At 34.4% G+C, this 25,826-nt stretch overlaps 1 protein-coding gene across 1 annotated transcript in view; it reads left to right on the plus strand.

Annotated features, from left to right (window-relative positions):
• The window catches only part of LOC123538325 (dynein axonemal heavy chain 7-like), an 83,382-nt gene extending 60,476 nt beyond the window's left edge, over nt 1-22,906 (plus strand). Inside the window, 17 exon segments of the mRNA XM_045322344.2 lie at nt 5-196; nt 1,155-1,288; nt 1,989-2,121; nt 2,656-2,934; nt 3,377-3,622; nt 4,022-4,114; nt 4,746-4,922; nt 5,282-5,443; nt 5,821-6,024; nt 8,834-8,995; nt 9,830-10,015; nt 11,980-12,117; nt 17,704-17,934; nt 18,268-18,420; nt 19,208-19,385; nt 20,284-20,387; nt 21,366-22,906. Of these exon segments, the coding sequence (XP_045178279.2) occupies nt 5-196; nt 1,155-1,288; nt 1,989-2,121; nt 2,656-2,934; nt 3,377-3,622; nt 4,022-4,114; nt 4,746-4,922; nt 5,282-5,443; nt 5,821-6,024; nt 8,834-8,995; nt 9,830-10,015; nt 11,980-12,117; nt 17,704-17,934; nt 18,268-18,420; nt 19,208-19,385; nt 20,284-20,387; nt 21,366-21,572 (2,979 nt within the window). The 3' untranslated portion in view covers nt 21,573-22,906.
• The last annotated feature ends 2,920 nt before the right edge of the window (nt 22,907-25,826 follow it).

Below are 25,826 nucleotides of genomic sequence, written 5' to 3' on the forward strand. Positions count from 1 at the left end.
ACAGGTATTACTTGAGAATGTAGCAGAAGAATTGGACCCATTGTTAGAGCCTCTACTGTTGAAGCAGACATTCAAACAAGGTGGCTCCCTCTGTATCAGACTGGGTGACAGCACCATAGAGTATTCCCAGGACTTCAAGTTTTACATTACAACAAAACTGAGAAACCCACACTACCTACCTGAAACATCTGTCAAGGTAGGATTTCTGTAGGGGCTTTTATTATACTCCCAGCTAATATATGGGGCTATACTGGATTCTGCTCCATCTGTCTGTAGACAGAATTTGTCAGCGCTATTTTTCAGCAATAATTTGCCAGATTTCCTTCAAACCTTGTAGTTATTATCAGTCCTAAGCCTAGTTTTGCATGTGCATTTGCATGGGTTCCAGTTGGATGATTTTTCACTTAGTTATGGCCCTTTATTAATTTTTTCTTTATATGAATATGGAAAACATTTGTCCACGCTCTATCTCGGTCCTTGTATGCCAGACTATTATCAAACATTGTACTTATCATTGGTACCAAGTCAAGTTGTGCATGTGCAAAGCACTTGCCATTTGAATGATTGTTCACATAGTTAGAGCCCTTTATTAATTTTTTCTTTATATGAGCCGTGCCATGAGAAAACCAACATAGTGGCTTTGCGACCAGCATAGATCCAGACCAGCCTGCGCAGTCTGGTCAGGATCCATGTTGTTTGCTAACAGTTTCTCTAATTGCTATAGGCTCTGAAAGCAAACAGCATGGATCCTGACCAGACTGCGCAGATGCACAGGCTGGTCTGGATCCATGCTGGTCGCAAACCCATTATGTCGGTTTTCTCATGGCACGGCTCATATGTATATGGAAAAAATTTGTCTGGCAGCTATTTCTCAGTCATTGTATGACAGACTTTTATCAAACTTTGTTATTATTATCATAGGCACCAGGTGTAGTTGTGCATATGCGAAGCACGTTCCATTTGAATGATTTTTCAAAAAGTTATGGCCCTATATTTGTTTCGAATATGAGTAGAGTAACATTTGAAAAAACTTAAATAATTTTCTAACATATTTCATGTCCTGTTATGTATAACTAGTGGATGACACTTAGTGATTACGTGGTCCCTTGACCATGACCTTGACATACTGACCTACTTTCTTATATATTTTACAGGTAACTTTGTTGAACTTTATGATCACCCCTGAAGGGTTAGAGGACCAGTTACTGGGTATTGTTGTGGCAAGAGAGAGACCGGAACTCGAGGAGGAGAAAAATGCTCTCATTTTACAGAGTGCTGAAAATAAGAAGTGAGTCTTTATAGATATATACTGTGAAATCATTTTTATTCGCATAGGACGAATTTTCGCGTATTTCGCGCTAAGACTGATGCGCGAATTTAAGACCGCGCTATTACTATTATTTTATTCTATTTTTTCATTTCTAAAACTGAAAATGCGCGAATTAAAGCCCGCGTGAAACAGTCCTTTTTCACGTTTGCGCGAAATTTCATGCCAGCGAATTTATATCATTTCGCAGTATGTATAAAACAGTTTGTTTCTTTGTTCATGGTTTAGCAGCGTTTTTCAGTAGTATTTCAATAATGTAAAGGTAGGCAGTTAACACCAGTGTTTCTGTTCTCAGCAAGTAACTGCCAAATTTCTTACATGAATTAGCGTTGGAGGACGAATAAAAAAAAATCAGTTAAAGAGAGATTCCTATTAATTAACTTTCATTTTCTTCACGATTAAGCAGAAAAAAAAAGAAGCCATGCTAATGTTTTTATTTGTGTTTGGTACATGTAGTTATGCGTCAGAAATATATAAAATGATATCTAAATATGGAAATGGTATGTTTTATTAACAAATTTTCTGTCTTTCGTTAGTTATGTGTTTTGACATATGCTTAAAAGTGACAGTTATTGAGTCCAAGATTTAAATGTATGCAGTAAAATCGAGCTTTTATTTACCAAAATTGGGTTTTAAAATGGTTATGGTTTATTTAAACCAGGCAATTAAAGGAAATTGAGGACAAGATCCTGGAGGTGTTGTCAACATCTGAGGGTAATATTCTAGAAGATGAAACAGCTATCAAAGTGCTGTCCTCCTCTAAGGTGCTGGCTAATGAGATCTCAGAGAAACAGGTTTGTACATTCATTTCCTCTGGTTATATAATTAGTATTAGCTGAAGAATATGAGACACACATTAATATATGTATTTATTATATACCTATATAAATTCTGTCAAAATACAGCTTATATTTTACAAGTAAATATGAACAGGCAGAAAAAAAATCCGTATTGTACCTTTTGTATTGTATGTTGCCGGGCTACTTTCATTTAAATAGCGCACACAAAAACTTCACTCATTTTTTTTTTTACATCAAGAAACATTTAAGATTTTGTTCGATAACAAAACCACAAACAAAAAGTTTGAGATATATAATAAATTGGTTATAACAGTAGTAGCTACATCAGGGATTTTGTATTTAGCTCAGACTCGTGGATTTTGCAAGGATGGATCACATTGGTGCTAATGCACGCCTCAGGAAATTCGATCTAGCAAAATCCACTCAAGCCTAATACAGCATCCCAGATTGAACTACTATTATAATGACCCTGTTATATTATATCAATATTTACTAATAGAATATAAAGAATCTGTTTCAAATTTTCAGGCCATTGCTGAAGAAACCGAGAAAAAGATTGACACAGCTCGTCTAGGGTACAAACCGATTGCCATCCATTCTACGATCTTGTTCTTCTCGATCGCCGACTTGGCAAACATTGAGCCTATGTACCAGTACTCTCTGATGTGGTTTATAAACCTCTTCTGTCTGTCAATTGAAAATGCTGAGAAGTCGGAAGACTTGAAGAAACGTCTCGACAACTTGTACCATCATTTTACCTACTCTCTCTACTGTAACATCTGTCGATCTCTGTTTGAGAAAGATAAGGTAAGTAAAAAAAAAAATGGTAACAGTCTTTTACATTAAATTTTGTTACTTGGCCTAGATATCTACTAAGTTATGGTTTTATTTTGGTGTTTATGAATGTATGGATTGAAACATTTGCTCAGGACAAAGGAACTGTCCCTCTTTTTACAAGCATTTGTGCAAGTGCAGTTCCCGTTACAATGTGTTCAAAAGAATTTTGCAAAGCCTATGTGTGTTAGATAAGATTTTATGTTGTTTTAGACCATTTTCGTCTCGAAGTAAATGCTTTAGCAATCCAGTTATACTTTATAGCTTGAAATGGTAAATCTGAAATCTGGAATACTCCTGGTTGCTGGAAGTGTACTTTTCATTGTTATATTCATCCAAAATTTAGACGAGTGTTTTCACAAAGTGTAACATCAAATTGTACAGTTGTATGATATAGATTAATTGCTATTTACAGTTGCTGTTTTCGTTCCTGCTGTGTGTAAACATTCTCAAACATAACAAAGAGGTTAACGAGGAAGAATGGCGATTCTTGTTGACGGGAGGTATCGGTCTTGAAAATCCCCACAGTAACCCAACAACATGGTTACCTCAACAATCCTGGGACGAAATTTGTCGACTCGACGATTTGCCGATATTCAAAGGCATGAGAACAAAGTTCGTTACTTATAAAGATATGTGGAAGGAGCTGTATGATAGTGTGGTATGTACCCATTATTTATGTTGGAATACTTAGTTCTGTCAAGTTTCAAAACGAACCCTATGCTTAATGTACATGGAGTCACTTTTAACCTTTCACCTGCTGGCGGCAAGTGATTTTGTCTTTGCGACCAGTGCAGACCAAGATCAGCCTCACGCTCATGCATGCTAATCATGGTCTGCACTGGTCGCTATTCAGTCTGTAAATTTTCAGCGAACACCCCTTTGAATAATAAGTGGTACTGCCCAAATTGAATGATGGACCAGTGCATTTTAAAAATTTAGCATGGTAAAGTTAAATTTGGTAACTTCCAAAATTCATGTTGTCAGTAACCAGATTCATGACAGATTTTTTGACAGGAGCAAGAAACATAAATTTGATTTCGTCATTTTAATTTTACAGGAACCTCAACAGTTTAAGATACCAGGAGAGTGGGGCGAGAAACTCGGAAGTTTCCAGAACCTGCTTGTACTTAGATGTCTGAGACCAGACAAGGTAAGATTGGGAGAATAAAGTAACAGTAATACTATCAGTTCAGTATTGACATCTTTTTGCTGTGTTGTAAGAACGTTCAAGTAGTAGACGTGATTTTGGTATTTTCTTCCTGGTAGAGAAATCTTTGTATTTTTTTTGAGTTACAGTAATGAGCAAAGAATACCAAAGTAGAATTCCAAGATTATATAACTGCAAGGAAATTGCCAAGTTTCATTCAGAGTTCACTTTCTTATGCAAATAAAAAATATAATAACAACTGGCAAACAGAATTCTGTTTGATTATGTAACATCAGTATAAGAGCTACCGGTAATATAAACATCCATGTCTGTGGAATGAGCTACATTTACAGCTAAGTAATCGCGAGCAAGCACATAAGAACACACATTCATGAAAATTGATAATTAGAGGCCTGATACCTTAAACCTACAGGTATTTCTTTCAGTATTTACTGATTAGATTAATTCATTCCCAAAGTAGTGAGTCTTAAAGGGAGACAGTTTCATTTTTCAGCTATTTAAAATTGGTCCATTTAAAGTTTAAATGATCTTAACTTGAAGCTTTCATCACAATTGGCCTAAAACAAATTAGTATGAACAAAAATTGGAGATTTTTAAATGACGTCTGTTACAGGTGGTACCTGCAATCCAGGACTTCGTGACTGAGAAAATTGGCAAGAAGTACATTGAACCGCCTCCTTTTGATCTACCGAAAGCTTTTGGTGACAGTAATAACTGTGCCCCTCTCCTGTTTGTATTGTCCCCTGGTGGTGATCCGATGTCAGCCCTGCTCAAGTTTGCTGATGATCAGGTAAGTCTTTTCCATCAGAACTTGGATAAAAAGCTTTTATGAAAAATTTTTCAATGTTAACATTTGATATCACCGTGAATTAAAAGAAAAGGAAGTGTCGGTAAATCAGATTCGCAATGCAGTATTAATTCATTATTTGAAGAAAACCATTACCTTAACTTGCCTGTCTGTAGATATTTAAGCTATACTTACCTGTAGAGTAGTCATACTGTTGGCTTGTAAATGGTTGTTGGTCCTATCCTGTTAACTGCAATACCTCGAGTAATGCTGTAGAGTTGCACTTTGGGAATTTTTTGAATGATTCAAGCTGAAAATTCACTTTTAAATTGTTTTCATGTTGATTTTATCTCTGTATTCAGGGTTTCGGAGGAGCGAAGTTTGACTCCCTTTCTCTGGGTCAAGGTCAGGGACCTATAGCTCTCAGGATGATAGACAAGGGAACAAAAGAAGGTACATGGGTCATGTTACAGAACTGTCATTTAGCTACTTCATGGATGACAACACTGGAAAAAATTTGCGAGGTGAGCACATTACATGTATTTACTTTCACAGGTCATCATTATACTGTGAAATTATTGATAATCAGGGGACAATTTTTTTGTGGATTTCGTGGTAAAACCCAGTCCACGAATTTCAAAATGAATCCCAATGAACCAAGTGTATTTCTACTCATTTTAGGTTCAAAAATTTCAATTCATGAACATTTCCCCACAAAATAGTGGTTTTGGCCAAACTATGAAATTTTATGCCCACGAAATTAAATATTTCACAGTGTTTCATTATTTCTGCTCGCTTTTTGGTAAATATTTCAAATGTCTTTCCATATATACTTTGTTATAGCATAGGCAATTTGAGGTTGTATTCATTTACTTTAATCTTTTTATTCTGATATTTGTAGGAATTGAATCCAGAAACCACACATCCTGATTTCCGACTCTGGTTGACAAGTTACCCGTCAAACACGTTCCCCGTGTCCATCTTACAGAATGGTGTGAAGATGACCAATGAGCCTCCAAAAGGTCTCCGCTTTAACATCATGAGGTCGTACCTATCTGATCCCATCTCCGACCCAGAGTTCTTCAACTCTGTCGAGAAAAACAAGGTAGGTAATCTTTGTTTAATCAAACCTATATTTATAAAAATGTCAATTCCCATGGCATTTTTTCTGTTACTCTACATATCTGTATTTTGTATTTTACATGTAAGCAATTTCTTAAAGGTTTATTTGATTGCAATGCATTTATTTTGATTTTGTTTAAAAAGGTTATGTTACTATAGATAAAACTGTAGATATTGCATGAATTTATTGTCATGAAATTATTTTAGGAACCTTTAGTTAATTTATGTAACTGTTCAATAAGCAGTTAATAATAGTTGATAGAAGAAAATTCATCAATTGTATTAACATATTTGACTCTGCATTTCATAGCCACAAAATTTTGTAAGTACAGTACATGAGAAAGTAGCACATATATGCTCCTTAAACTTGGAAAAGTAGCACTTCTATCTATTCCATACTTTGAAATTAGAATTCTAGAGAATGGTTGCACAAGTTTGAACAACTAGCATGATCAGAAAAAAAAATCTTGATTTTTTCACCATCCTGCATGCCTGAGCAGGGTTACATTTTTTTCATATCCATTTTCAAATGACATTTACTTTTTATCCTGTAGCATTTTTTTTTTTCATTCTCTCCAATTATGCATTAATTCTTAATGACAGTTAAAGTGATGTTAAAAAAAGAAAACTAAATACTTGATTGCCCACGCTGTATTGATAGCACTTGTGAAACAAAGACACTATTATTGTCACTAAGTCTCACTTTATGAATTTAGCCAGTAGGATCTGCTGATACATCAACTAGACAAACTGTTTCTTCTGTTGTTAGAAAAGCTATAAAAAAAACACCAAAAAGACAGTTTTGAGCCTGTATAAAATATCTGGGGTGTTGAACCCTGCAGAAATTTCCTTTTTAGAATAAGTTATTACTTGAGTAGCCTGTATTCTTTCTTAAAATAGTTACAGAAATTAGTATGCTAATTTATTTAGATAGAAACTATTCATAGAATAGAAAATATATTATACACGGTACATCATAAGCACTGGTATTTTTACAAAAATTCTCCTTAACAAATTGCAAAAACTTGCTAAGTGATTATAGTAGAATGTTTTTGTTTTATTATCTTTTTTCCTAGAAATGCATTGATTTATTTTAAAGACACATGATTTTAAAAACTCATCATTTTATTGGCAGATGGGTGGTGTAGATTTTAAATATACCAGTGTTTACCATAAATCAGTGTTCCCACTGGCATTTAAGTCGAGGGTGCACCCCCTCACTAAGAGATATATAACAGCTGTCTCCAAAACTGGGGATGCAAAGTACCATTCTGGGGGGTGAAAAACGCCCATTTGGGGGTTTCTTGGGGAACACTGATAAATATTTTGTAGTTTTCTTAGTATTTTATTACAATAAGCATATATATATATATATATATATATACACAGTTGAAACTTGGTATCTTGAACTCTAAGGGGTCAAGTGTTTTACTTTGAGGTAACCAAAATTTCAACTTAAAATGATATTTTAGGCAGGTGTTTTTGTGATATCTTCGAGATAGCCAGAACTTAGATATTCAAGATCGTCATGATATTGAGATTCAGCTGTATTCTAGAAATTCAACCAAGCCTTAGATTACTTGCTTTATTTTTTGTCTCCTTTCATTGCTTTCATCTAATATATGAGCTGCGCCATGGGAAAACCAACATAGTGTATTTGCGACCAGCATGGATCCAGACCAGCCTGCGCATCCGGTTGCAAACGGTTTCTGTAATTGCAATAGGCTTTGAAAGCACAACAGCATGGGTCCTGACCAGACTGCGCGGATGCACAGGCTGGTCTGGGTCCATACTGGTCACAAATGCACCTTGTTGGTTTTCTCATGGTACGGCTCATATGTTATTGTAGCTCGACATTTGAGCATAATTAAGTTTTGCATAATGTGAAAGAAAAAAGTATTTTACTGAAAAATTGAATATCACATTTCAGAAGAAATTGCTGGAAATACGTTTAAAACAAAGGGTACATTAAATATTGTAAATCATTGGTCATATGTCGTCTAGTGAAAATGTATGTCTTTACTTACTAACCATTCGAAAAAAAAAGAAGAGGACTTTGCAGCTGTCATTTGAAAAAGTTGTCCTTGTGCACTACAGTTATGTTGTGATGTTATCTTTTATCAAAACTTAAAGTTGTTCATGTTTATTCTCATGACTAGCAAAAAGTAAGAAAGAGTTTGAGGTCTTGATTAAAAGTTCACAGTTGTATCTGTTTGAAATTTACACAAAGATTTTATTCCCTACTGGTGTGTTTACACAGATTATGCTCTGCATATGAATTTGCATGTGTTTATATCATGTTTGTGGTGTGTTCAAAAGTTTCGTTGAAAATTGTTTGCAATATTTGTGCACATCTGAACACCACTTTCAGGATAATATGTTGAACCCATTTTAATAATTCTGGATTTTATTGTCAAGATACACTTCTTTGTAAAAGAAATCAGCCCTGTATTGTTTGTAAATTTTTACTAACATTTCATTTAGTGCTAATATATGGAACAGATCTTGTTTGTCGTAATTTTACAAGTGATCTCTAGGCATCATGAAGCAACTCATAATAACTTGTGATAACTTGTAAGAAACTCTTAACAACTTGTAAGCAACTTGTAATAACTTGTGAGTTTGTCTTTGTTTTACTCTTAACATTACGTTTTCCATATGTTACTTTCTGTTTTGAAAATAAGATATCATTCGTTTTAATATTAACATATTGTATTTTTATGTTTATTACCAGTATACGAAATATTTTGTATTCCAGTTTATTAGCACATGCTATGATATATATTTTTCAGCATGCATGGAAAAAGTTGCTATTTGGCTTGTGTTTCTTCCATGGAATTATTCAGGAGCGCAGGAAGTTCGGACCGCTTGGTTGGAATATTCCTTACGAGTTTAACGAAACAGATTTACGTATCAGTGTCCGACAGTTAAACATGTTCCTTAATGACTACGATGTAAGTTATTATTTTTCTATCATTGAAAGTTCCCACTGTAATGTTCATAAGTATGAAAAATGTTACTATTACTGTAGATCTTGACTTGCAAATTCAAACGCAATAAAGTGTAGAGAAATTCTGTAAGCTCAAGCTGTCAGTTCAGTCCACTTGTCAATAATGTGTGAAACTGTTGAACTGTAATTTGCTGCAAGATAATATGTTGATGAATAAACCAGAATCATTGTAAATTATGTCTCCCACCACACAGTGGTGTTGGAGACATATTGATTTACTTCAGTCTGTGTGTCTGTCAGTCTGTCTGTCTGTCTGTCTGTCACAAAGCTTGTCCACACTCTTAGTCGAAAATTTCTCATCCGATCTTCACCAAATTTAAACAAAATATGTTTGACCATAAGACCTCGGCCAAGTTTGGTAACTAGCCAAATCTGCCCAGGCACTTTTGAATTATGGCCCTTGAATTACTTATTGGATCCTCTCGTCCAGACCATCCAGAGAAACTAGACTTTTTTGATAGGAACCATTCGTCTGAACAATCCAGACAAACAAGGCAGTTGTGGGAGACATGCGCTTTTCTCAAAAGCATCTCTAGTATTAAATAAATTATGGGCATAATTTTTTTAAATAGAGGACTATAGCTATTGTTTGTCTAATTGTGAGATAAAAGTTACACAGATAATACAAAATTTGAATGATCTTATTTTTAATAACAGAAGTGCTTCTTTGTTAAATAATTATGTCATTGTAAAATGTATTGTGCAGTCTTTATTAACAGCAATTATGTTTCTGTCTTCGCAACAACATACCAGCAAAGTTGTAACTGTCTGATTGCAGGATGTCCAGTATGATGCAATCCGTTACTTGACTGGCGAGTGTAACTACGGAGGTCGTGTAACTGACGACCGAGATCGACGTACCCTACACAGCATCATGAATAAGTTCTACTGTCCCGATATTATAGAGAAAGATGATTACTACTTTGACTTGTCAAAACATTACTACGCTCCTCCTGATGGAGAGGTAACATATCGCATGTCTTTCTTTAGTATACTGTAAAAACAAAAATTCCCACGATGGTTTAATTTTCGCTACGTTCGCAAGGCCCTAAATCTCGCCAAAATTAATCCTCGTGTTAATATTTACCATTAGTATAATTCAGATTAAAGTAGGATAACAATTTTGCGAATATTAAACCTTGTGAACATACTCAAAATTTCAAATTCGCAAAAATATGTGCTTTTACAGTAGCGGAAAAAAAACATTAACAGTACTGCGGTGTGTGATAACACTAGTGGGCGTGGGGATATTAACTACATATCAAACGGTTGTTTCTTTAACCACAGAGAAAAAACTAACAGGCCAGGGTTTTTCTTCTGCAGGGATAAAAGCTGACCATTCCACTGCCTCAATGTTGGTAGTTTTTTTAAAACAAGGAAATATATTTCACAGAATTATTTGTTATCAAATAGAATATTTACTATACAGTTAAACCTGCTTTAAGGCAACCATTTGTCTTAAGCAGTGAGTATGCTTAATTCCCAAATTGATGTTTTGTTCTAATTTCAACTTGTCTTAAACAACCACCTACAGTAATCAGACAAATTTTGCCACTCTCTTATTTGGCTGCATAATAGAGGTTTGACTGTAGTTGCAATATAATAGTGGATTTCGAATATTTGAATATCCTATTTGTCAGGACAAAAATATTCAAATAAAAGGAGTTTTCAAATATCAGAATGCTAAATTTTCAATTTTTTTCTTATGAGTTGGTCTTTAGCACAGGGTTGCCAGCTTCATTTTTAGCTCATCTGATTTTTTGAAAAAAGAAAATGATGAGTTATTGTCATCACTTAATTGGCGTTGCGTCGGCGTCGGCATCGGCGTTGCCTGGTTAAGTTTTATGTGTAGGTCAGCTTTTCTCCTAAACTATCAAAGGTATTGCTTTGAAACTTGAAACACTTGTACAGCAAGAAACATAACCCCATCCTGTTTTTTGCAAGAATTATGGCCCATTTTGGACTAAGAAAATATTAGATTTCTTGGTTAAGTTTTATGTTTAGGTCAACTTTTCTCCTAAACTATCAAAGCTATTGCTTTGAAACTTGCAACACTTGTTCACCATCATAAGCTGACCCTGTACATCAAGAAACGTAACTCCATCCTGCTTTTTTCAAGAATTATTGCCCCTCTTGGACTTAAAAAATCAGATTTCTTGGTTATGTTTTATGTTTAGGTCAGCTTTTCTCATAAACTCAAAGCTATTTCTTTAAAACTTGCAACACTTGCTCACCATCATAAGCTTACCATGTACAGCAAGAAACATAACTCTGTCCTGCTTTTTGCAAGAATTATGGCCCTTTTTGGACTTAGAAAATATCAGATTTATTGGTTAAGTTTTATGTTTAGGTCAGCTTTTCTCCTAAACTATTCAAGCTATTGCTTTGAAACTTGCAACAGTCGTTCACCATCATAAGCTGACTCTGTACATCAAGAAACATAACTCCAACCTGCTTTTTGCAAGAATTATGGCCCTTTTTGGACTTAGAAAATCATGGGTAGGACAATTTTTCTATTATACAAAAAAAAAAATCAGATGAGCGTCAGCACCCGCAAGGCGATGCTCTTGTTTCTGTGTTCTTATCATAAATATTTATTATTTTTACAAACTGAATTTTTTAATGGATGCTGTTTGAATCATGACTTTAGTAAAATGAGCCGCCATGGGAAAACCAACATAGTGGCTTTGCGACCAGCATGGATCCAGACCAGCCTGCGCATCCACGCAGTCTGGTCAGGATCCATGCTGTTCGCTTTCAAAGTCTATTGCAATTAGAGAAACTGTTAGCGAACAGCATGGATCCTGACCAGACTGCGCAGATGTGCAGGCTGGTCTGGATCCTTGCTGGTCGCAAAGCCACTATGTTGGTTTTCCCATGGTGTGGCTCAAATTGTTTTAATTATAATGTTACATATTCATTTTACAGCATGACTCGTACATAGAATACATCAACAATTTACCACACAATGCTAAACCAGGAATCTTCGGTATGCACGACAATGCAGATATTACCAAGGACCAGAAAGAGACTCGAACTCTCTTTGAAAACATCCTCCTAACTCAGGTAATGGAAATAATTTTTGCATTACACTTGTGTTATACCTTGATTCAAGTTTTTGCTAAATTTTTTGCCGAGAATAACAGAAGTACCCATAACAAGGTCATAAGCCTATAGAATTTTCCATTATTTAAAATTGTTTATTTTTCTTGTGTGTATTAAACTAATTTTTTACTTGTGTAATTTGTATTCAGTTTGTAAAATGTAAACAATGTATATGTATAGGAAATATGTGTACACATGTGTGGAACAATAAGTTTTTATTACTAATCAAACACCTATACATGGAACTTCAATAAATTTCTATATTTGCTTGGTTTTTAAGTCATCTGATTTTTTGTAAATTATTATGTTGTTGTCAACACTAAACGGCTTGTCAGGACTTCGGCTCACTGTCTCGGAAATTGATGGTCTCTTTAAGTTTTATGTTTAGGTTAAAGCTTTGTAAACTAAACTTGTAAAATTTATTTGTCTGACAGAAATATTGATTACCATCATAAGCTGATGTCACATGGCTTTAGAATAGGCAAGACTAACATGCTTTCCAATCTTCTTTTTTTGCTGATAGGAGGTTGATAGTACCTTTTGTTACAGAATATTCAGTTGTTTGGTTAAGTTAATTTTTTAGGTAAAATTTTTTCTTCACTAATAACTTCAAGTGAAATTTTTTAAACATTGGAAAATTAACTTGATTCAATATAAGCAGGAAATTGTACATTAAGATGAAACATAAACACTCCATCATTGCTTTTCTTTCATTATAATGTTTTGGGTTTAGATAGATAATGCTTTTCTCTGGAGATTAAGTATGTTTCAGGGTCATTTATCCTAAACTATTTTATGATATTGCTTTAAAACTATTGTGCACAACTTGGTTTCCAACAAGTACTGATCACACCCACCGTATATGCCTGATTTTTGCATGTTTAATGGTCCCCTATTTGACTTAAATTAAAATATCACATTTTGTTCAAGTTTTATGTTTGCATTAAAAGTTACTTAAAGTATTCAATGATATTTTTTCAAAATTATAAAATTGTATCAGAAATTTAGTGTCCATGTACACGCAACAAACTGAATCAGTTGCTTTTTTGCATTTAGTTTTGGCCCTTCTTTTATTAGAAAAATCATTTTTTTTTGACCAATATTATTTTAATGACAACTTTTACATAAACTATAATAGTATTCTTATAAAATGCAAAGAGTTTTTTCTTTCAGTTTTATGATGGGAACATTAATACAAGGCTAACATTTTTTGCTTTTTTCATAATGTTTGGTTTGCCATTTTAGACATTAGAAAAATCATGCGTAGGCACATAATACACTGCTATGTCCAAAAAATAGGGAGCTCGTCTGACCGCAAGGCGGTGCTTTGTTTCGAATATGATCGGACTACTTTTTGAATTATACTTTTATTGTTGGGTAGCTTCATAACCTCCTTTAAACTTAAACATCTGGTACAAAATATTTGGTAAAAATGAATTAGTCTATTTTAAAGCCATATTGTTGTCATGGTGATTATAAAGTATAAATGTGTAAATAAAGCTTTGAGAAATTATTTTTGTATGAAAAAATATATACAATTGCAGCTTATGTATGTACATTGTACTTTGAGGAAAAAAACAGCGATCTTGAAACTTTAATGCTTCGAGTTCTTAAAATATCATTCCATTTGAACTCAGTGAATTTGATTTTAAATTATCTAGGACGGTATACTTAGTGTAGTTATAGTATTGTTCATAATTTTTCACTCGTTTATATTTTAGTTTTATCTTCCTTAAATCTGTATATACATTATGTGCTTACATCACTGCCCACATATCGGTAGGAAAGGCACGATTTACGTTCAGGTTTGATGATTAAATTTTTTTATATAACATGTCTCTGAATTATATTTTACACTACACTGATTCAGGGGTGAATTGTGCTACTTGTGGTAAACAAGTTTTGGAACAGGTTTACTGGACAGAATCGGAACACTGGTTAGGAACATGCCACAGTCATAACAAAAACTGTTGATTATAAGGTTACCCAACGTTTAGGATTTAATTGACTTAATATGCTGTTTTACTTGTTGAGGAATAAGTAGATGCATCTCAGGAGATACATTTATACTGGAACTATTTTTTATGATGACTGTGGAATAATACACAACTATTGTGACACAGATGCTTTGATTTCACAAACAAGTAATGATTCACTACCCACCGTATTATGCCTGAATCTTGTACTGTGTAAAAGGTCGAACCCATCAAATTGAACAGATAAGCCTTTTTAAAATCCTACACATTTTGTCAAGTTGATCAATTAGTTGCATTAAAAGTTACTAAGATTGTATTGTGCAATGAATATTTTATAATTCAAAATTAATAAAAATGTATGCAGAAAGATTTAGTGTCCAGTGTACACCAAAACTGAATGGCAGTATGTCATTTTTTTCTCGTCTTAGTTTTGGTCATTCTTGACTGATACTTTTATTAGAATAAAATGGCATGTTTTTATTTTTACACCAAACATTATTCTGAAATCTGGACAGAATTTATATACATTTAGAATAGATATTCATTGCATAGAAATGTCAGTTGTTGGATTTTTTTCCAGTTTTATGATGCTTTGTGTTCATTTATACCATTTGGCTAACATGTTGTTTTGCCTTTTCTTTCATTTTAATTGTTTGGTTTTCGACCAATGGTGGTATGTACAAATTACCCCACCCGACAAAATATGCTATGTGTACATAAATACCACGCTGGCATATGTCGGCATCACAGAAACGGGTAAGCTCTCCGTCTGTACAGGGCGGATTTAGCGGCATGTTACTTTGTATTCGAGACTAGATGTTTAGTCTGGGACTACTTTTTGCACATTCTATCAACTATATAGCATGGTTTTGGGAGCTTCATACCTCCTTTATAACCCCTTAAAACATCTTGGTAGTTCAAAAGATGCAGTTTTGGTACAAGAAAAGAATCTTAGTCATAATTATATAAAGCCATATATTCCAGTTGAAATGGCATGGCTGATAGATCATGAATTGTATAAAGTTGTAAATATTTTGAAAACTTCAGGTTTTTGATAAAATTATATAGTATAGTTTGCGGCTTGTGAATGTTATAGTTTGTATTTGAAGAACAAAAAGCGATTTTGAAACTTTAAAATTTATCAGTTATTTGAGTACTCATTCGATTTGAACTGCCAAGATGAAATTTAGATTTTAAATTATACTTAGAGATCGGCTACTACTTAGTGGTAGATATATATAATGAAGTCATAATTTTTCCTCGTTATATATTTTGTTTTTATCATTCCTTAAATCAGTGTATTACTACATTATGGTGCATGAACATCAGCCTGCCCACATAGCTCGGTAGGAAAGGCACAGATCTACGGATTGCAGGGTTGTGAGTTTGATTTCTGGGCGAGGTGCATCCTTTCTATGATGATTGATAAAAGACATTGTCTCTGAAATCATTCTTCCTCACCACTGATGGCACTGATTCATGTGGGGAAGTTGGCTGTTACTTGTGGAGAACAGGTTTGGAACAGGTTTACTGGTACAGAATCCAGGAACACTGGTTAGGTTAACTGCCCACCAGTACATAACCAAAAAACTGTTGAAAAACGGCACTAAACCCAAAACAAACAACAGCTGTAATTGGTATTTCAACATCAACAATACACTGCTGCATTGTACTGAAAAAACATGAAGTTGTTTTGGTGCAGTAACCATGGTGATTGCAGTTTCTTGCATTGGTTAGGAATGATGTGCAGATTTATGGTGAATGTTAAGTCATTCTCCATAAAGCTTTTGCCTATCCTACCCAGCTCTGGTTTCGTTTACGAGGGAGATTTATTTGAAATACAATAGATTCTGATATGTAGTAGGTAATGATTTGAATAAATATTAAACATTTTCACATTCTTTTTTATGAAGTTGGATATGATTAATTTGTACAGTTGAGTTAGGCATATGCGGCCTCTGTGGCTGAGTGGTTAAGATTGCTGACTTAGAATCACTTGCCACTCACTCCTGTGGGTTCAAGCCTTGTTTTGGTTGTCCAATGATGAAGTTAAACAGCAGGCTGGTGAATAATCTGCGGTTCTACCCAGCTACCCACTCATGCCTTAAATAATGCTTGGAGGAGCACCTAGAGTCTTCCTCCACTGTGAAGAGCTAGAAAATTGGCTTATATGACTTAAAATCCAGCATAACTAACATTGTCAGTTAGACTCCTGCTTCAGTAATTTAAGATTATAATACATATTTTAGATTGTTTCTTTACATTTTCCTATTGCTTAAGTCATAATAAGTTGTCTTCCATAATATTAGAAAATCAGACTTCTTTTGCTTTCTTCTAGAATGCTATGTAGATAGATTCATTCTGCAGAACAATTAACTTAAAAAATGATTAACTTAAGTTTAAGTTACTTTATCTTAATAGTCTCTGAGGCAAAGTGAAATGGTTGCTGTAACGACAGCTAATGATTTTTTCTTCTTCTTTTAATAGAGCTTAGAGTTTCAAATGGCTCAAATGGTAACTTCGGCGAAAATTATGTTGTAATATGAATTTGTGGAATTTATCCATGTCCTTATATACACAAAAAACACTTGTATTATCCCCCTTGGATATGAACACCAGATTTATATGAAACTATGCTCTGAATATTAAAACCTTGCACTGATTTAAAAATGTTCAAGTAAAACCCAATTTTTTTGTGCTGGTAAACTTTTCGATAGATTTTGCTGGTTGAATTATTTCGCTTGCTTTTTTGAACCCATATTATTCCATAGTTAAGGTATAGATCTATTGTTAGAACAGATATCTATAAATAGAATAGATGTATATATCGCAGGGGCAGCAACTCTTAATAGTAGAGACATTTTCTGCCAAATGTGCATGGATCATAAATTGCAGTTTCTCATTTTATTGCTTTTTCTTCATATTAATTTTATAAAATTATTGATATTAATTCAGATATAATGGCTTTTCAAACAATTAACTTAAAATTGTTGGCTTAAGTAGTCGAGTTAATTGATATTTTATTGCTTATAATAAATCCCAATTTTACATTTTTGCTTTACTACTGTAATAATTATTTTACACTTAATGATGTAGAAAAGATTTCAGCAAATTTCAGTTGGTGTATATACATGTACCCTATATATGTTTGTAAGATACTGTTTATGTTACATGTACATCTCAGGTACACATGTACAAAGAGCAATGATGTCATCAAAGAATCTTAATTGATTTAAAGATAGATTTAGTTTGTAACTTCATCTTATAACACAGACTTTGTTGTCTTAAGTTAAACAATTTTATTTGACACATGGTTGCCTAAGTGAAGTAGGTAGGTATAATGCACATCTAAAAGATAAACATTTTTTCCTCACCTGATAGGTAAAAAAAATCCATATTCTTTTGAGTGTGAAACAAGTCATTTTTTTTTTTTTTTTTTTTTTTTGTTAAATGGATTAATTTTTATCATTTTAAAGTACATGAAGACATTTGTTGAAATCATTCTGACTCTACATGTCGAGGATATTTTTGTTTGAATTTAATGGAATATATATTTTTCCTATGTCTGCAGGCAAGAGCTTCATCCGGTGGTGGTCGCTCAACTGATGACATAGTGGATGAAGTGGCGGCTGACATTCTATCAAAATTGCCGCCAAATTTTGACACAGACTCGGCACTTCGTAAATTCCCAACATCGTACAGTCAGAGCATGAATACTGTATTGGTCCAGGAAATGGTCCGGTTTAATCGGCTTTTAATAGTGATCCGTAGCAGTCTGGCAAATATCAGAAAGGCCATCAAGGTACAGTAAATGGTTTTTGGTAATTTATGCAAATAAACTGATTAAATACTTTTTTTAACTGTCATGTGACGCTCCTTTCATTTTGTATTTTATCTAGAGTTTGCATTTTATCTTTAACTTTGTATATATTAATGTTATAATATTATACGCTAAGCCTCTTTAATAACTTATCCCTGGTGGAACCAGTCTTCCTGGAAACAGTGTGTTGACGGGCACCTGGCATTTTTCCTGCCATTCAAGTTGTAACAGCTGAATTCAACCTCAGCTGCTGGTAAACCTTTAAATATAAGAAACACTTGATCAGAAGCTCATAAAATCTTTCCAAACTTGCAGGGTCTTGTGGTTATGTCTGCTGACCTTGAAGAAGTGACCTTGAGTATCTTGAAGGGGAAGATTCCGGGCATGTGGATGAAGAGATCGTACCCCTCATTGAAACCTCTTGGTTCCTATGTCAGTGATTTCTTGCAAAGATTAACTTTCCTACAGGTAAGTTCTAATTTTAGTTTACTATGTATTTAAACCACCTCCCATCAGAAAGTTACCCTAAGATTAACCTGATATGAATTGTTTGCTTCAAAAAGGTACCCTATGTATTTAAACCTTTTCACATCAAAAGGTACCATATGTATCCAAACCATTTAACATCAAATGGTACCCTATTTATTTAAAACCATTTCACATGAAATGGTACCCTGTGTATTGAAATCATTTTACAAAAGGTATCCTATGTGATTAAACCATTTCAGTTCAAAAGGTACTCTATGTAATAAATCCAGTTCACATCAAAAGGTACCATATGATGAACAAAGTTCTTCGTATTAAGGTGGTGCAGTTTATATTCTCATATACTTTGTTGGCATTCTTCAAAAGTTTCTAAGACTTGACTTTCTTGACCAGCCATGGAAAACCAAAATCTAATGTAGAGAAAATATAATGGAATGGCAGTTACCCGTTGCCATTATGGGTTGATTAACACACTGTAAAAGCAGAAAATTTTTGCGAAGGTTTAATTTTTGCTATATTCGCGAGGCCCTACATCTCGCAAAAATTAATCCTCATATTAATATTTACCATTAGTATAATTCAAATTAAAATAAGTTACCGATTTAACAATTTCGCAAATATTAAACCTCGCTATGATACTCAAAATTTCAAATTCGGGAAATTCTGACCCAGCAAAAATAATGTGCTTTTACAGTGAAAGGTTGTAAACCGATTATAAAAATTATGAAGATACTGAAACTTGTCTCAAAGTAATTTAATTACATTACAGGACTGGTTTGAAAATAACGCTCCAACAATTTTCTGGATCTCTGGGTTCTACTTCACCCAGGCTTTCTTGACGGGTGCTCAGCAGAACTTTGCCCGTAAATACACCATACCTATTGACTTGCTCACGTTTGACTATGAAGTGCTAGAAGATAAAGATTATGACACCCCACCTGAAGATGGTAAGTGAAGTAAAATCAAAGAAACTCATAACAATATACTAGTTGAGTCTACTTTAACTATCTATAAGAAGCTGGAATTGGTCTCTGCCTGCTTCCTTGATACAAGCATAATTAATATATATAAAGAGGCACTTTTCTTGACACTTTAATATTGGGAATCCATCAAAAATTTTGTGTAGATCAGTTGATGCGAAAGTTGTTTGAATGAAAAAAATCACATGCACGTTCATTTTCATTGTTATAGAGGGAAATTTTTTTTAGATTTAGCTTATTTTGGGGACTTTATTGGGGTCAGAAATCACCAACTTTGGACTGTTTTCTCGATGGCCGCATCTTAAGTATTTAATCCTGATTTAAGTTAATTCCACTTAGCTGGCCTTCATTACTGCAAAGCAAAATTTAATAAATGATCTATAACCTATACTTGAAATATGAAATCTGAGAATGATGTCCTAATGCAGTTTTGACCAAAACCAAGAAACTTCACGGCAACAAAAAGTGATGTGGCAGAAAGTTTCCCTATTGAAGACCGTTTTTTTTTTTATTCATGGGAGACAACTGTGGCTATTCAAATTTTGTGTAATTATGTCCCTTTCTCAAAAAATGAGGGCTTAAAGAAAATTTGTTATCTGAAAAAAATATCTAACAATTAAAAAAGGTTATCTAGTTGATAGTTGGAATAGATAATCAGAGAATAGAGAGAATTTGCTGAGATAGAACAAAAAAAAAAGGGAAAATCTTTTAACTATTTTCAAAAAATTAAAAATATGACTATGAAGTCAATAGCCAGACTACAAGAACTGATATGCTACCTGCTTGTCGGTTAATGAGAGATAATCTTTATCCACATTAAATTTCAGGATGCAACTTTGATTTTCTCCTCTTATTTCTATTTTAGGTGTTTATGTGAAGGGATTGTTTGTGGAAGGAGCAAGATGGGATCGCAAGACCAAACTACTAGGAGAATCATTGCCCAAGATTCTGTTTGACCCCATGCCTGTGGTAAGATATACCGTGTATTTTAATGTGTTAACAATGGCTTACTGTGAAATTAATATTCATGGAGGACGCTTTAGCCATTCTGGCCATCTGTCCGTCTGCAAATCTGGATTCTACAATTACTCAAAAAATATTCAAGCTAGGTTCATAAAACTTGGAATGTAAATAGAGGGCAATATGTAGATTATGCACATGTATGAATTTTGCTTATAGGTCAAAGGTCAAGGTCACTATTGAAGGTCAAGTAAAACTTGTTTCCCCTCCTTAACTTTTATATGCATTGATGGATTATCTTAGTACTACACAAAAATGTTCCCCACGATGGGACAGTGTGTTAACACATGACCTATGCTTGTTGGTCAAAGGTCAAGGTCACTATTGAAAGTTTTCCACCAGTAGGGGACTTCTGTATTGCCACTGCAATACTCGGTCACTTGTTTTCATGGATTTCGTGGTTTTGTCAATCCACGAAATTAAATCCATGTGATCTAACAACACTTCATTCATTTGATTTACAACAGTTCCAGTTTCCAGTAATTATATCCCCATGAAATGTGCACTAAGTCTTTGGCAAGTACCTTGATATTTTTCATACTCACAAAATTAAACTGTTACACAGTATAAGTAGAAACAAGTAAAAGCAATGTGAAAGAAAATGGTTCAGAAGAGAATGTATCCAATGAAAGCCTAAATTGGAGAATAAATTATAACAATATTTCAAGTTCAACTAAACACAATGTTAAGCAGTATTGTGGATTTCATGTGGTGTATTAAAATTACCATTCTGTTTCACTCAAATAGGTTCAGAGTGTTTGAACAGTTTTGAAATTGTGTATGACCAATAATTCTTAAAATATTTTCTAATACTGTTCAAATGTGTTAACAGACAAAGAACTTTTTTTTTCATTTTGCAACTTGCCTTTATTCTTACAATTTGCATTTGTACTAATGCAACTATATTACATCATAATCTATTTATAGATCTGGGTGAAACCATGCAAGAAACAGGACTTAAATGAAGAGGGAGTTTATCATATTCCAGTGTACAAAACAAGTGAACGTCGTGGCGTGTTGTCCACAACTGGACATTCCACCAACTACGTTATCGGGATGTTAGTCCCGACAGACAAACCCGAAGACCATTGGGTTCAACGAGGTGTGGCTCTACTCTGCCAGCTTGATAACTAAAGCTTGCGGAGTCAAACAAATGTCACAAAAATCCTCAAAATTTGTCTTGTATCGTTTGGATATATCGATAAAATTATGAACTTTTATTCCATATAAAAACAAAGAATAACCATTTTTTCGAAATTTAAACATATTAACAAAGTCAACTAACTTTGAAAGATAAAATACATATATCCACATGCAGGGCACCCAATTGGTATTTGTTTTTGTCTATAAATAAAACATGGGTCCTATTTTGATCCAGTTTGGTGGAGTGACCAATATTTTGACTGTACAGTGTTTCATATATTTTAAATGGACTTATATTTATTTTGTTTTTAATATTTGATTAAGAAATGCATTTATATATATATTGTGATATATTACACACTAACTTTAACACACGATATACATGTACATGTGATTGGATCTTTCTGAAAAGTTTCATGAAGTTCATATTTTGTGCTGATGCGTTCTGCACTGTGATGAAGTGACTTTTTTTGTGCTATAGTGTATTTTTCATACTTCGACGCCATTCCGTCCAGAAAATATTTTCCATCCAGATTGTGAAGTATTTATGCGTCACAGTATTTTTACAGTTTTATAAATCCATATATATGTAATGAAATTCTATTGTGTTATTGTATTGTATAAATAATAAGCAAAGTGTTAGTCTGTTTGACCAGAGCAGCATTAAAGAATTTTACAAAATGCTCTCAAAATAAAAAAAATAAAAAAATTAAAAAAATGCTGAAAAGCTGGTATTATTTTAAAGTAGAACATCAAATTTTGGATAAAGAACATCTTTTTCTGAAATAAGTTTGCCAAAAACAAAGCACAAATTTTAGAACACACCATTTATACAATAATGACAATAGATACCTATGTGATATATTATATTGTTGTTTGTTGGTTCAAACTTGTCTGTGATAATATTTTTGTAAATATTTTTATGTGATGTTTTTTTTTTAAATCAATATGATCATATATATACATTTCTGGAGTATTTTCTAACAGGCTTATCAGTTGTAAGCATTTGACTTTTGATGAAAAGAGAAAGTTCAGCACAGGGTTAAATAGAATTGTGTTACTTGGTGTAAGTCTGTAGTGACACCCTGCTGTCCCTAATTATATTTAATAGACTATATTTTCACATAGGATGGAATATTCTATTCCACCCAGCAGGGAGTGAAAAGGGAGACAGCCTTGTTTCCAGGGATATGCTAGCTTAACTTACACTATTTATTAACATTGACTGGCTGCTGAAGGTCGAGTATTAACACATGATAATTATTATCTGGTCCAGTTACAATGTTTGTATTTATGTTTTCTCAATAAAGCTAAAGAAAATTGTGTTTTTTTGTTGCTGATTACCGCATTTTTCTAGCCCTTTGTTCATTTTAATGTGTAGTTTGTATAATTTATTGTCATTCAGAACTTGGACTTTGTGACTATGGATACAGGATCATTCGAAATCTTCACATATGGACTTCTTTATTAATCTAGAACAGATCATTTTATTGGTCATGATTGTATCTTCAGTGAATCACATTGGTCCTTGTATATTTGTCAAAACTTTACCTTCAATGTATCGAGTAAGTCCTTATAATATTGGTTTTGACTTTCCTTTTAGTGCATAAAGAGGTTCATGTATTGATCACGACTTTATGTTCATTGCATCTCGGATGTCCTTATATTGGTCACAACCTATCTCGTATGTCCTTATATCGGTCACAACTGTATCTCATTTCGCATCCTAGGACCTTCTTGTTAATAAAAATTTACAATGTCATTCAGTGCATGGCATAGGCCAATATCTCGATCATTGCAGAAGGTCCTTGGCGGTCGGTCGGTTTGTTGGTTTTCATGGTTTCCGGATGATAACTCATGAAAGGCCTGACCGATTTAAATAATTTTTGGTACACAGGTGTAACATCAGAAAATACAGGTCAAGATCGACTTTGGGGTTAGTAGGTCAAAGGCCAAGGTCACAGTGACCCTGAACAGTTAAACCGTTTCCAGATGATAACTTGAGAACGCTTGGGCCTACTGTCATAAATTTTGGTACACAGCAGACTGGTGTAACATAGAAAGTACGGGTCAAGTTCATCTTGGGGGTCAGTAGGTCGAAGGTCAAGACCACAGTGACCCTGAACAGTTAAATGGTTTTCCGACGATATCTTGAGAACGCTTGGGCCATAAATTTTGGTACACGGGTGTAACATCATGAAATACAGGTCAAATTCGACTGAGGTCAAAGGTCAATGTCACAGTGACTCGAAACAGTTAAACGTTTTCCGAATGATAACTTGAGAAAGCTTTGGTCTAGGATAATAATTTTTTGTGCACAGGTGTAACATGTTAAAATACGGGTCAAGTTCGACTTTGAGGTTAGTAGGTCAAAGGTCAAGGTCACAATAACACGAAACATTTAAACGGATGATAACTTGAGAACGCTTGGGCCTAGGATAATGAAAATTGATTGGGAGGTTGGTTATGACCAGCAGATGACCCCTAATGATTTTGAGGTCAGTAGGTCACAGGTCAAGGACGCAGTGACCCGGAACATTTAAACGGTTTTCGGACAATTACTTCAGAACACTTTGTACTAGGTCTCCGAAACTTAATAGGGAGTTTGGTCATGACCAGCAGATGACCCATATTGATTTTGGGTACAAATGTCAGAGTGACCCAGAACATTTAAACCTTTTCCGGACAATAACTTGAGAACGCTTGATCCGAGAATCATGAAACTTCATAGGGAGGTTGATCATGACCAGCAAATGACCTCTATTGATTATGAGGACAGTAGGTCAAAGGTCAAGCCAGTTCGGCTTTGACATTAGCTTAGGTTTGTGACAACGCCATATTGTGGGGGTATAATTCGTCACTCCTGTGACAACTCTAGTTTTGATCTTGAATGTGTCACACGTTCTTCTGTTGATCAGGACAGTTCCATCACCATGTCGTAGTTTCTTCTACTGGTAATTGCTCTCCTCGATGCATGTCATATATGGGTTTACATAGAGAACATGACAGTCCCTTCAGTGTATCACACAGGTGCTATCTGTTGGCAGTGACTGGCACGGGACTCGTCATATAAACTTAAAGGTCTTGGTCAGAAAAGTGCTTAACCCTGTATTTCACTGGTAACCAATGGAGCACCTTCAGTACTGGTGAAATACAATTGCAACGGGACATCCTAGTGATAGTGCAAGCTGCCATATTCTGGACATGTTGCAATTTGTCAAGTGTGCTGCTTGGAATACCACTAAACAAGGCATTACATTTGTCTTAACTGTGAGGCAACCAGGAAATTGACAATGATATTTTTGGCAACACTGGTAAGGTATTATGTGATGTGACCTATTCTGCATAGTTGTTTGTGCATATATCCAGCACTGCATACAGAGTTGACTAGCGGGCCCATGTCCATACTACTGTTTTAATACAGTGCTGTAAGATTCCTTACACATTTTGTTGATTTTAGAGTTGTCAATGGTCAACCAGGAAACAATTTCAGCCAGACAGCTCTCAATGCGGCGCAAAGCCTCACTTCTAGCAACAGTTTTAATTGGCTTAAAGAACAGGTATAATTGAGTCACTGGCTTAGAAATGATGAAGCAGTCAATGATGTCTGCATACCAGTTTTGATGATCTCTAGGTCAAGTTTGAAACTGATTCATGTTTGGTCAAAAACTAGGTCAGTAGGCCAGATCAAAGGAAAAGCTTGTGAACACTCCAGACACAATCTTTATGAAAAACAGTAGTATGGACATGGGCCAGCTAGTCAACTCTGTATCAACTCGGCACCACTCTGATCACATCGGCCTTCATGCTATGCAACAGACGTGTATTTACCGGAGAATACGTAAATACCCGATGTTGCACGATTGCATATGGCACCGATTGGTTAAGTATACTTGACTGGGGCACATTTGTTCTTTATCAACACAGGCGTCAAAAACCCACCAATGTACACAGTTTGATAGCCGTCACTAAGATGCTTGTGCTTTGTCTGTTTATCAGAAATTTTGTTTGTATAATTGAACAATAATATTACAGCATCAATGAAGATCCTGAGCAGCACAACTGGCAGTTCACAGCAGTTTCGACATGCTGTTTCCATTTCATTTTCAGGTGTCTTTAATCAAAAGTGAAATTATGTTTCCCCAGTAGTGTCCCTTTGCAGTCTCGGGTCGAATGCCACTCTTGCATGTACTGAATAAAATGTACCACAGGTGGGTTGCAGTCATTCATAATTGCAAGACAGAG

The sequence above is a fragment of the Mercenaria mercenaria genome, chromosome 18 (genome assembly GCF_021730395.1).
Source record: "Mercenaria mercenaria strain notata chromosome 18, MADL_Memer_1, whole genome shotgun sequence".
Lineage (NCBI taxonomy): Eukaryota > Metazoa > Mollusca > Bivalvia > Venerida > Veneridae > Mercenaria > Mercenaria mercenaria.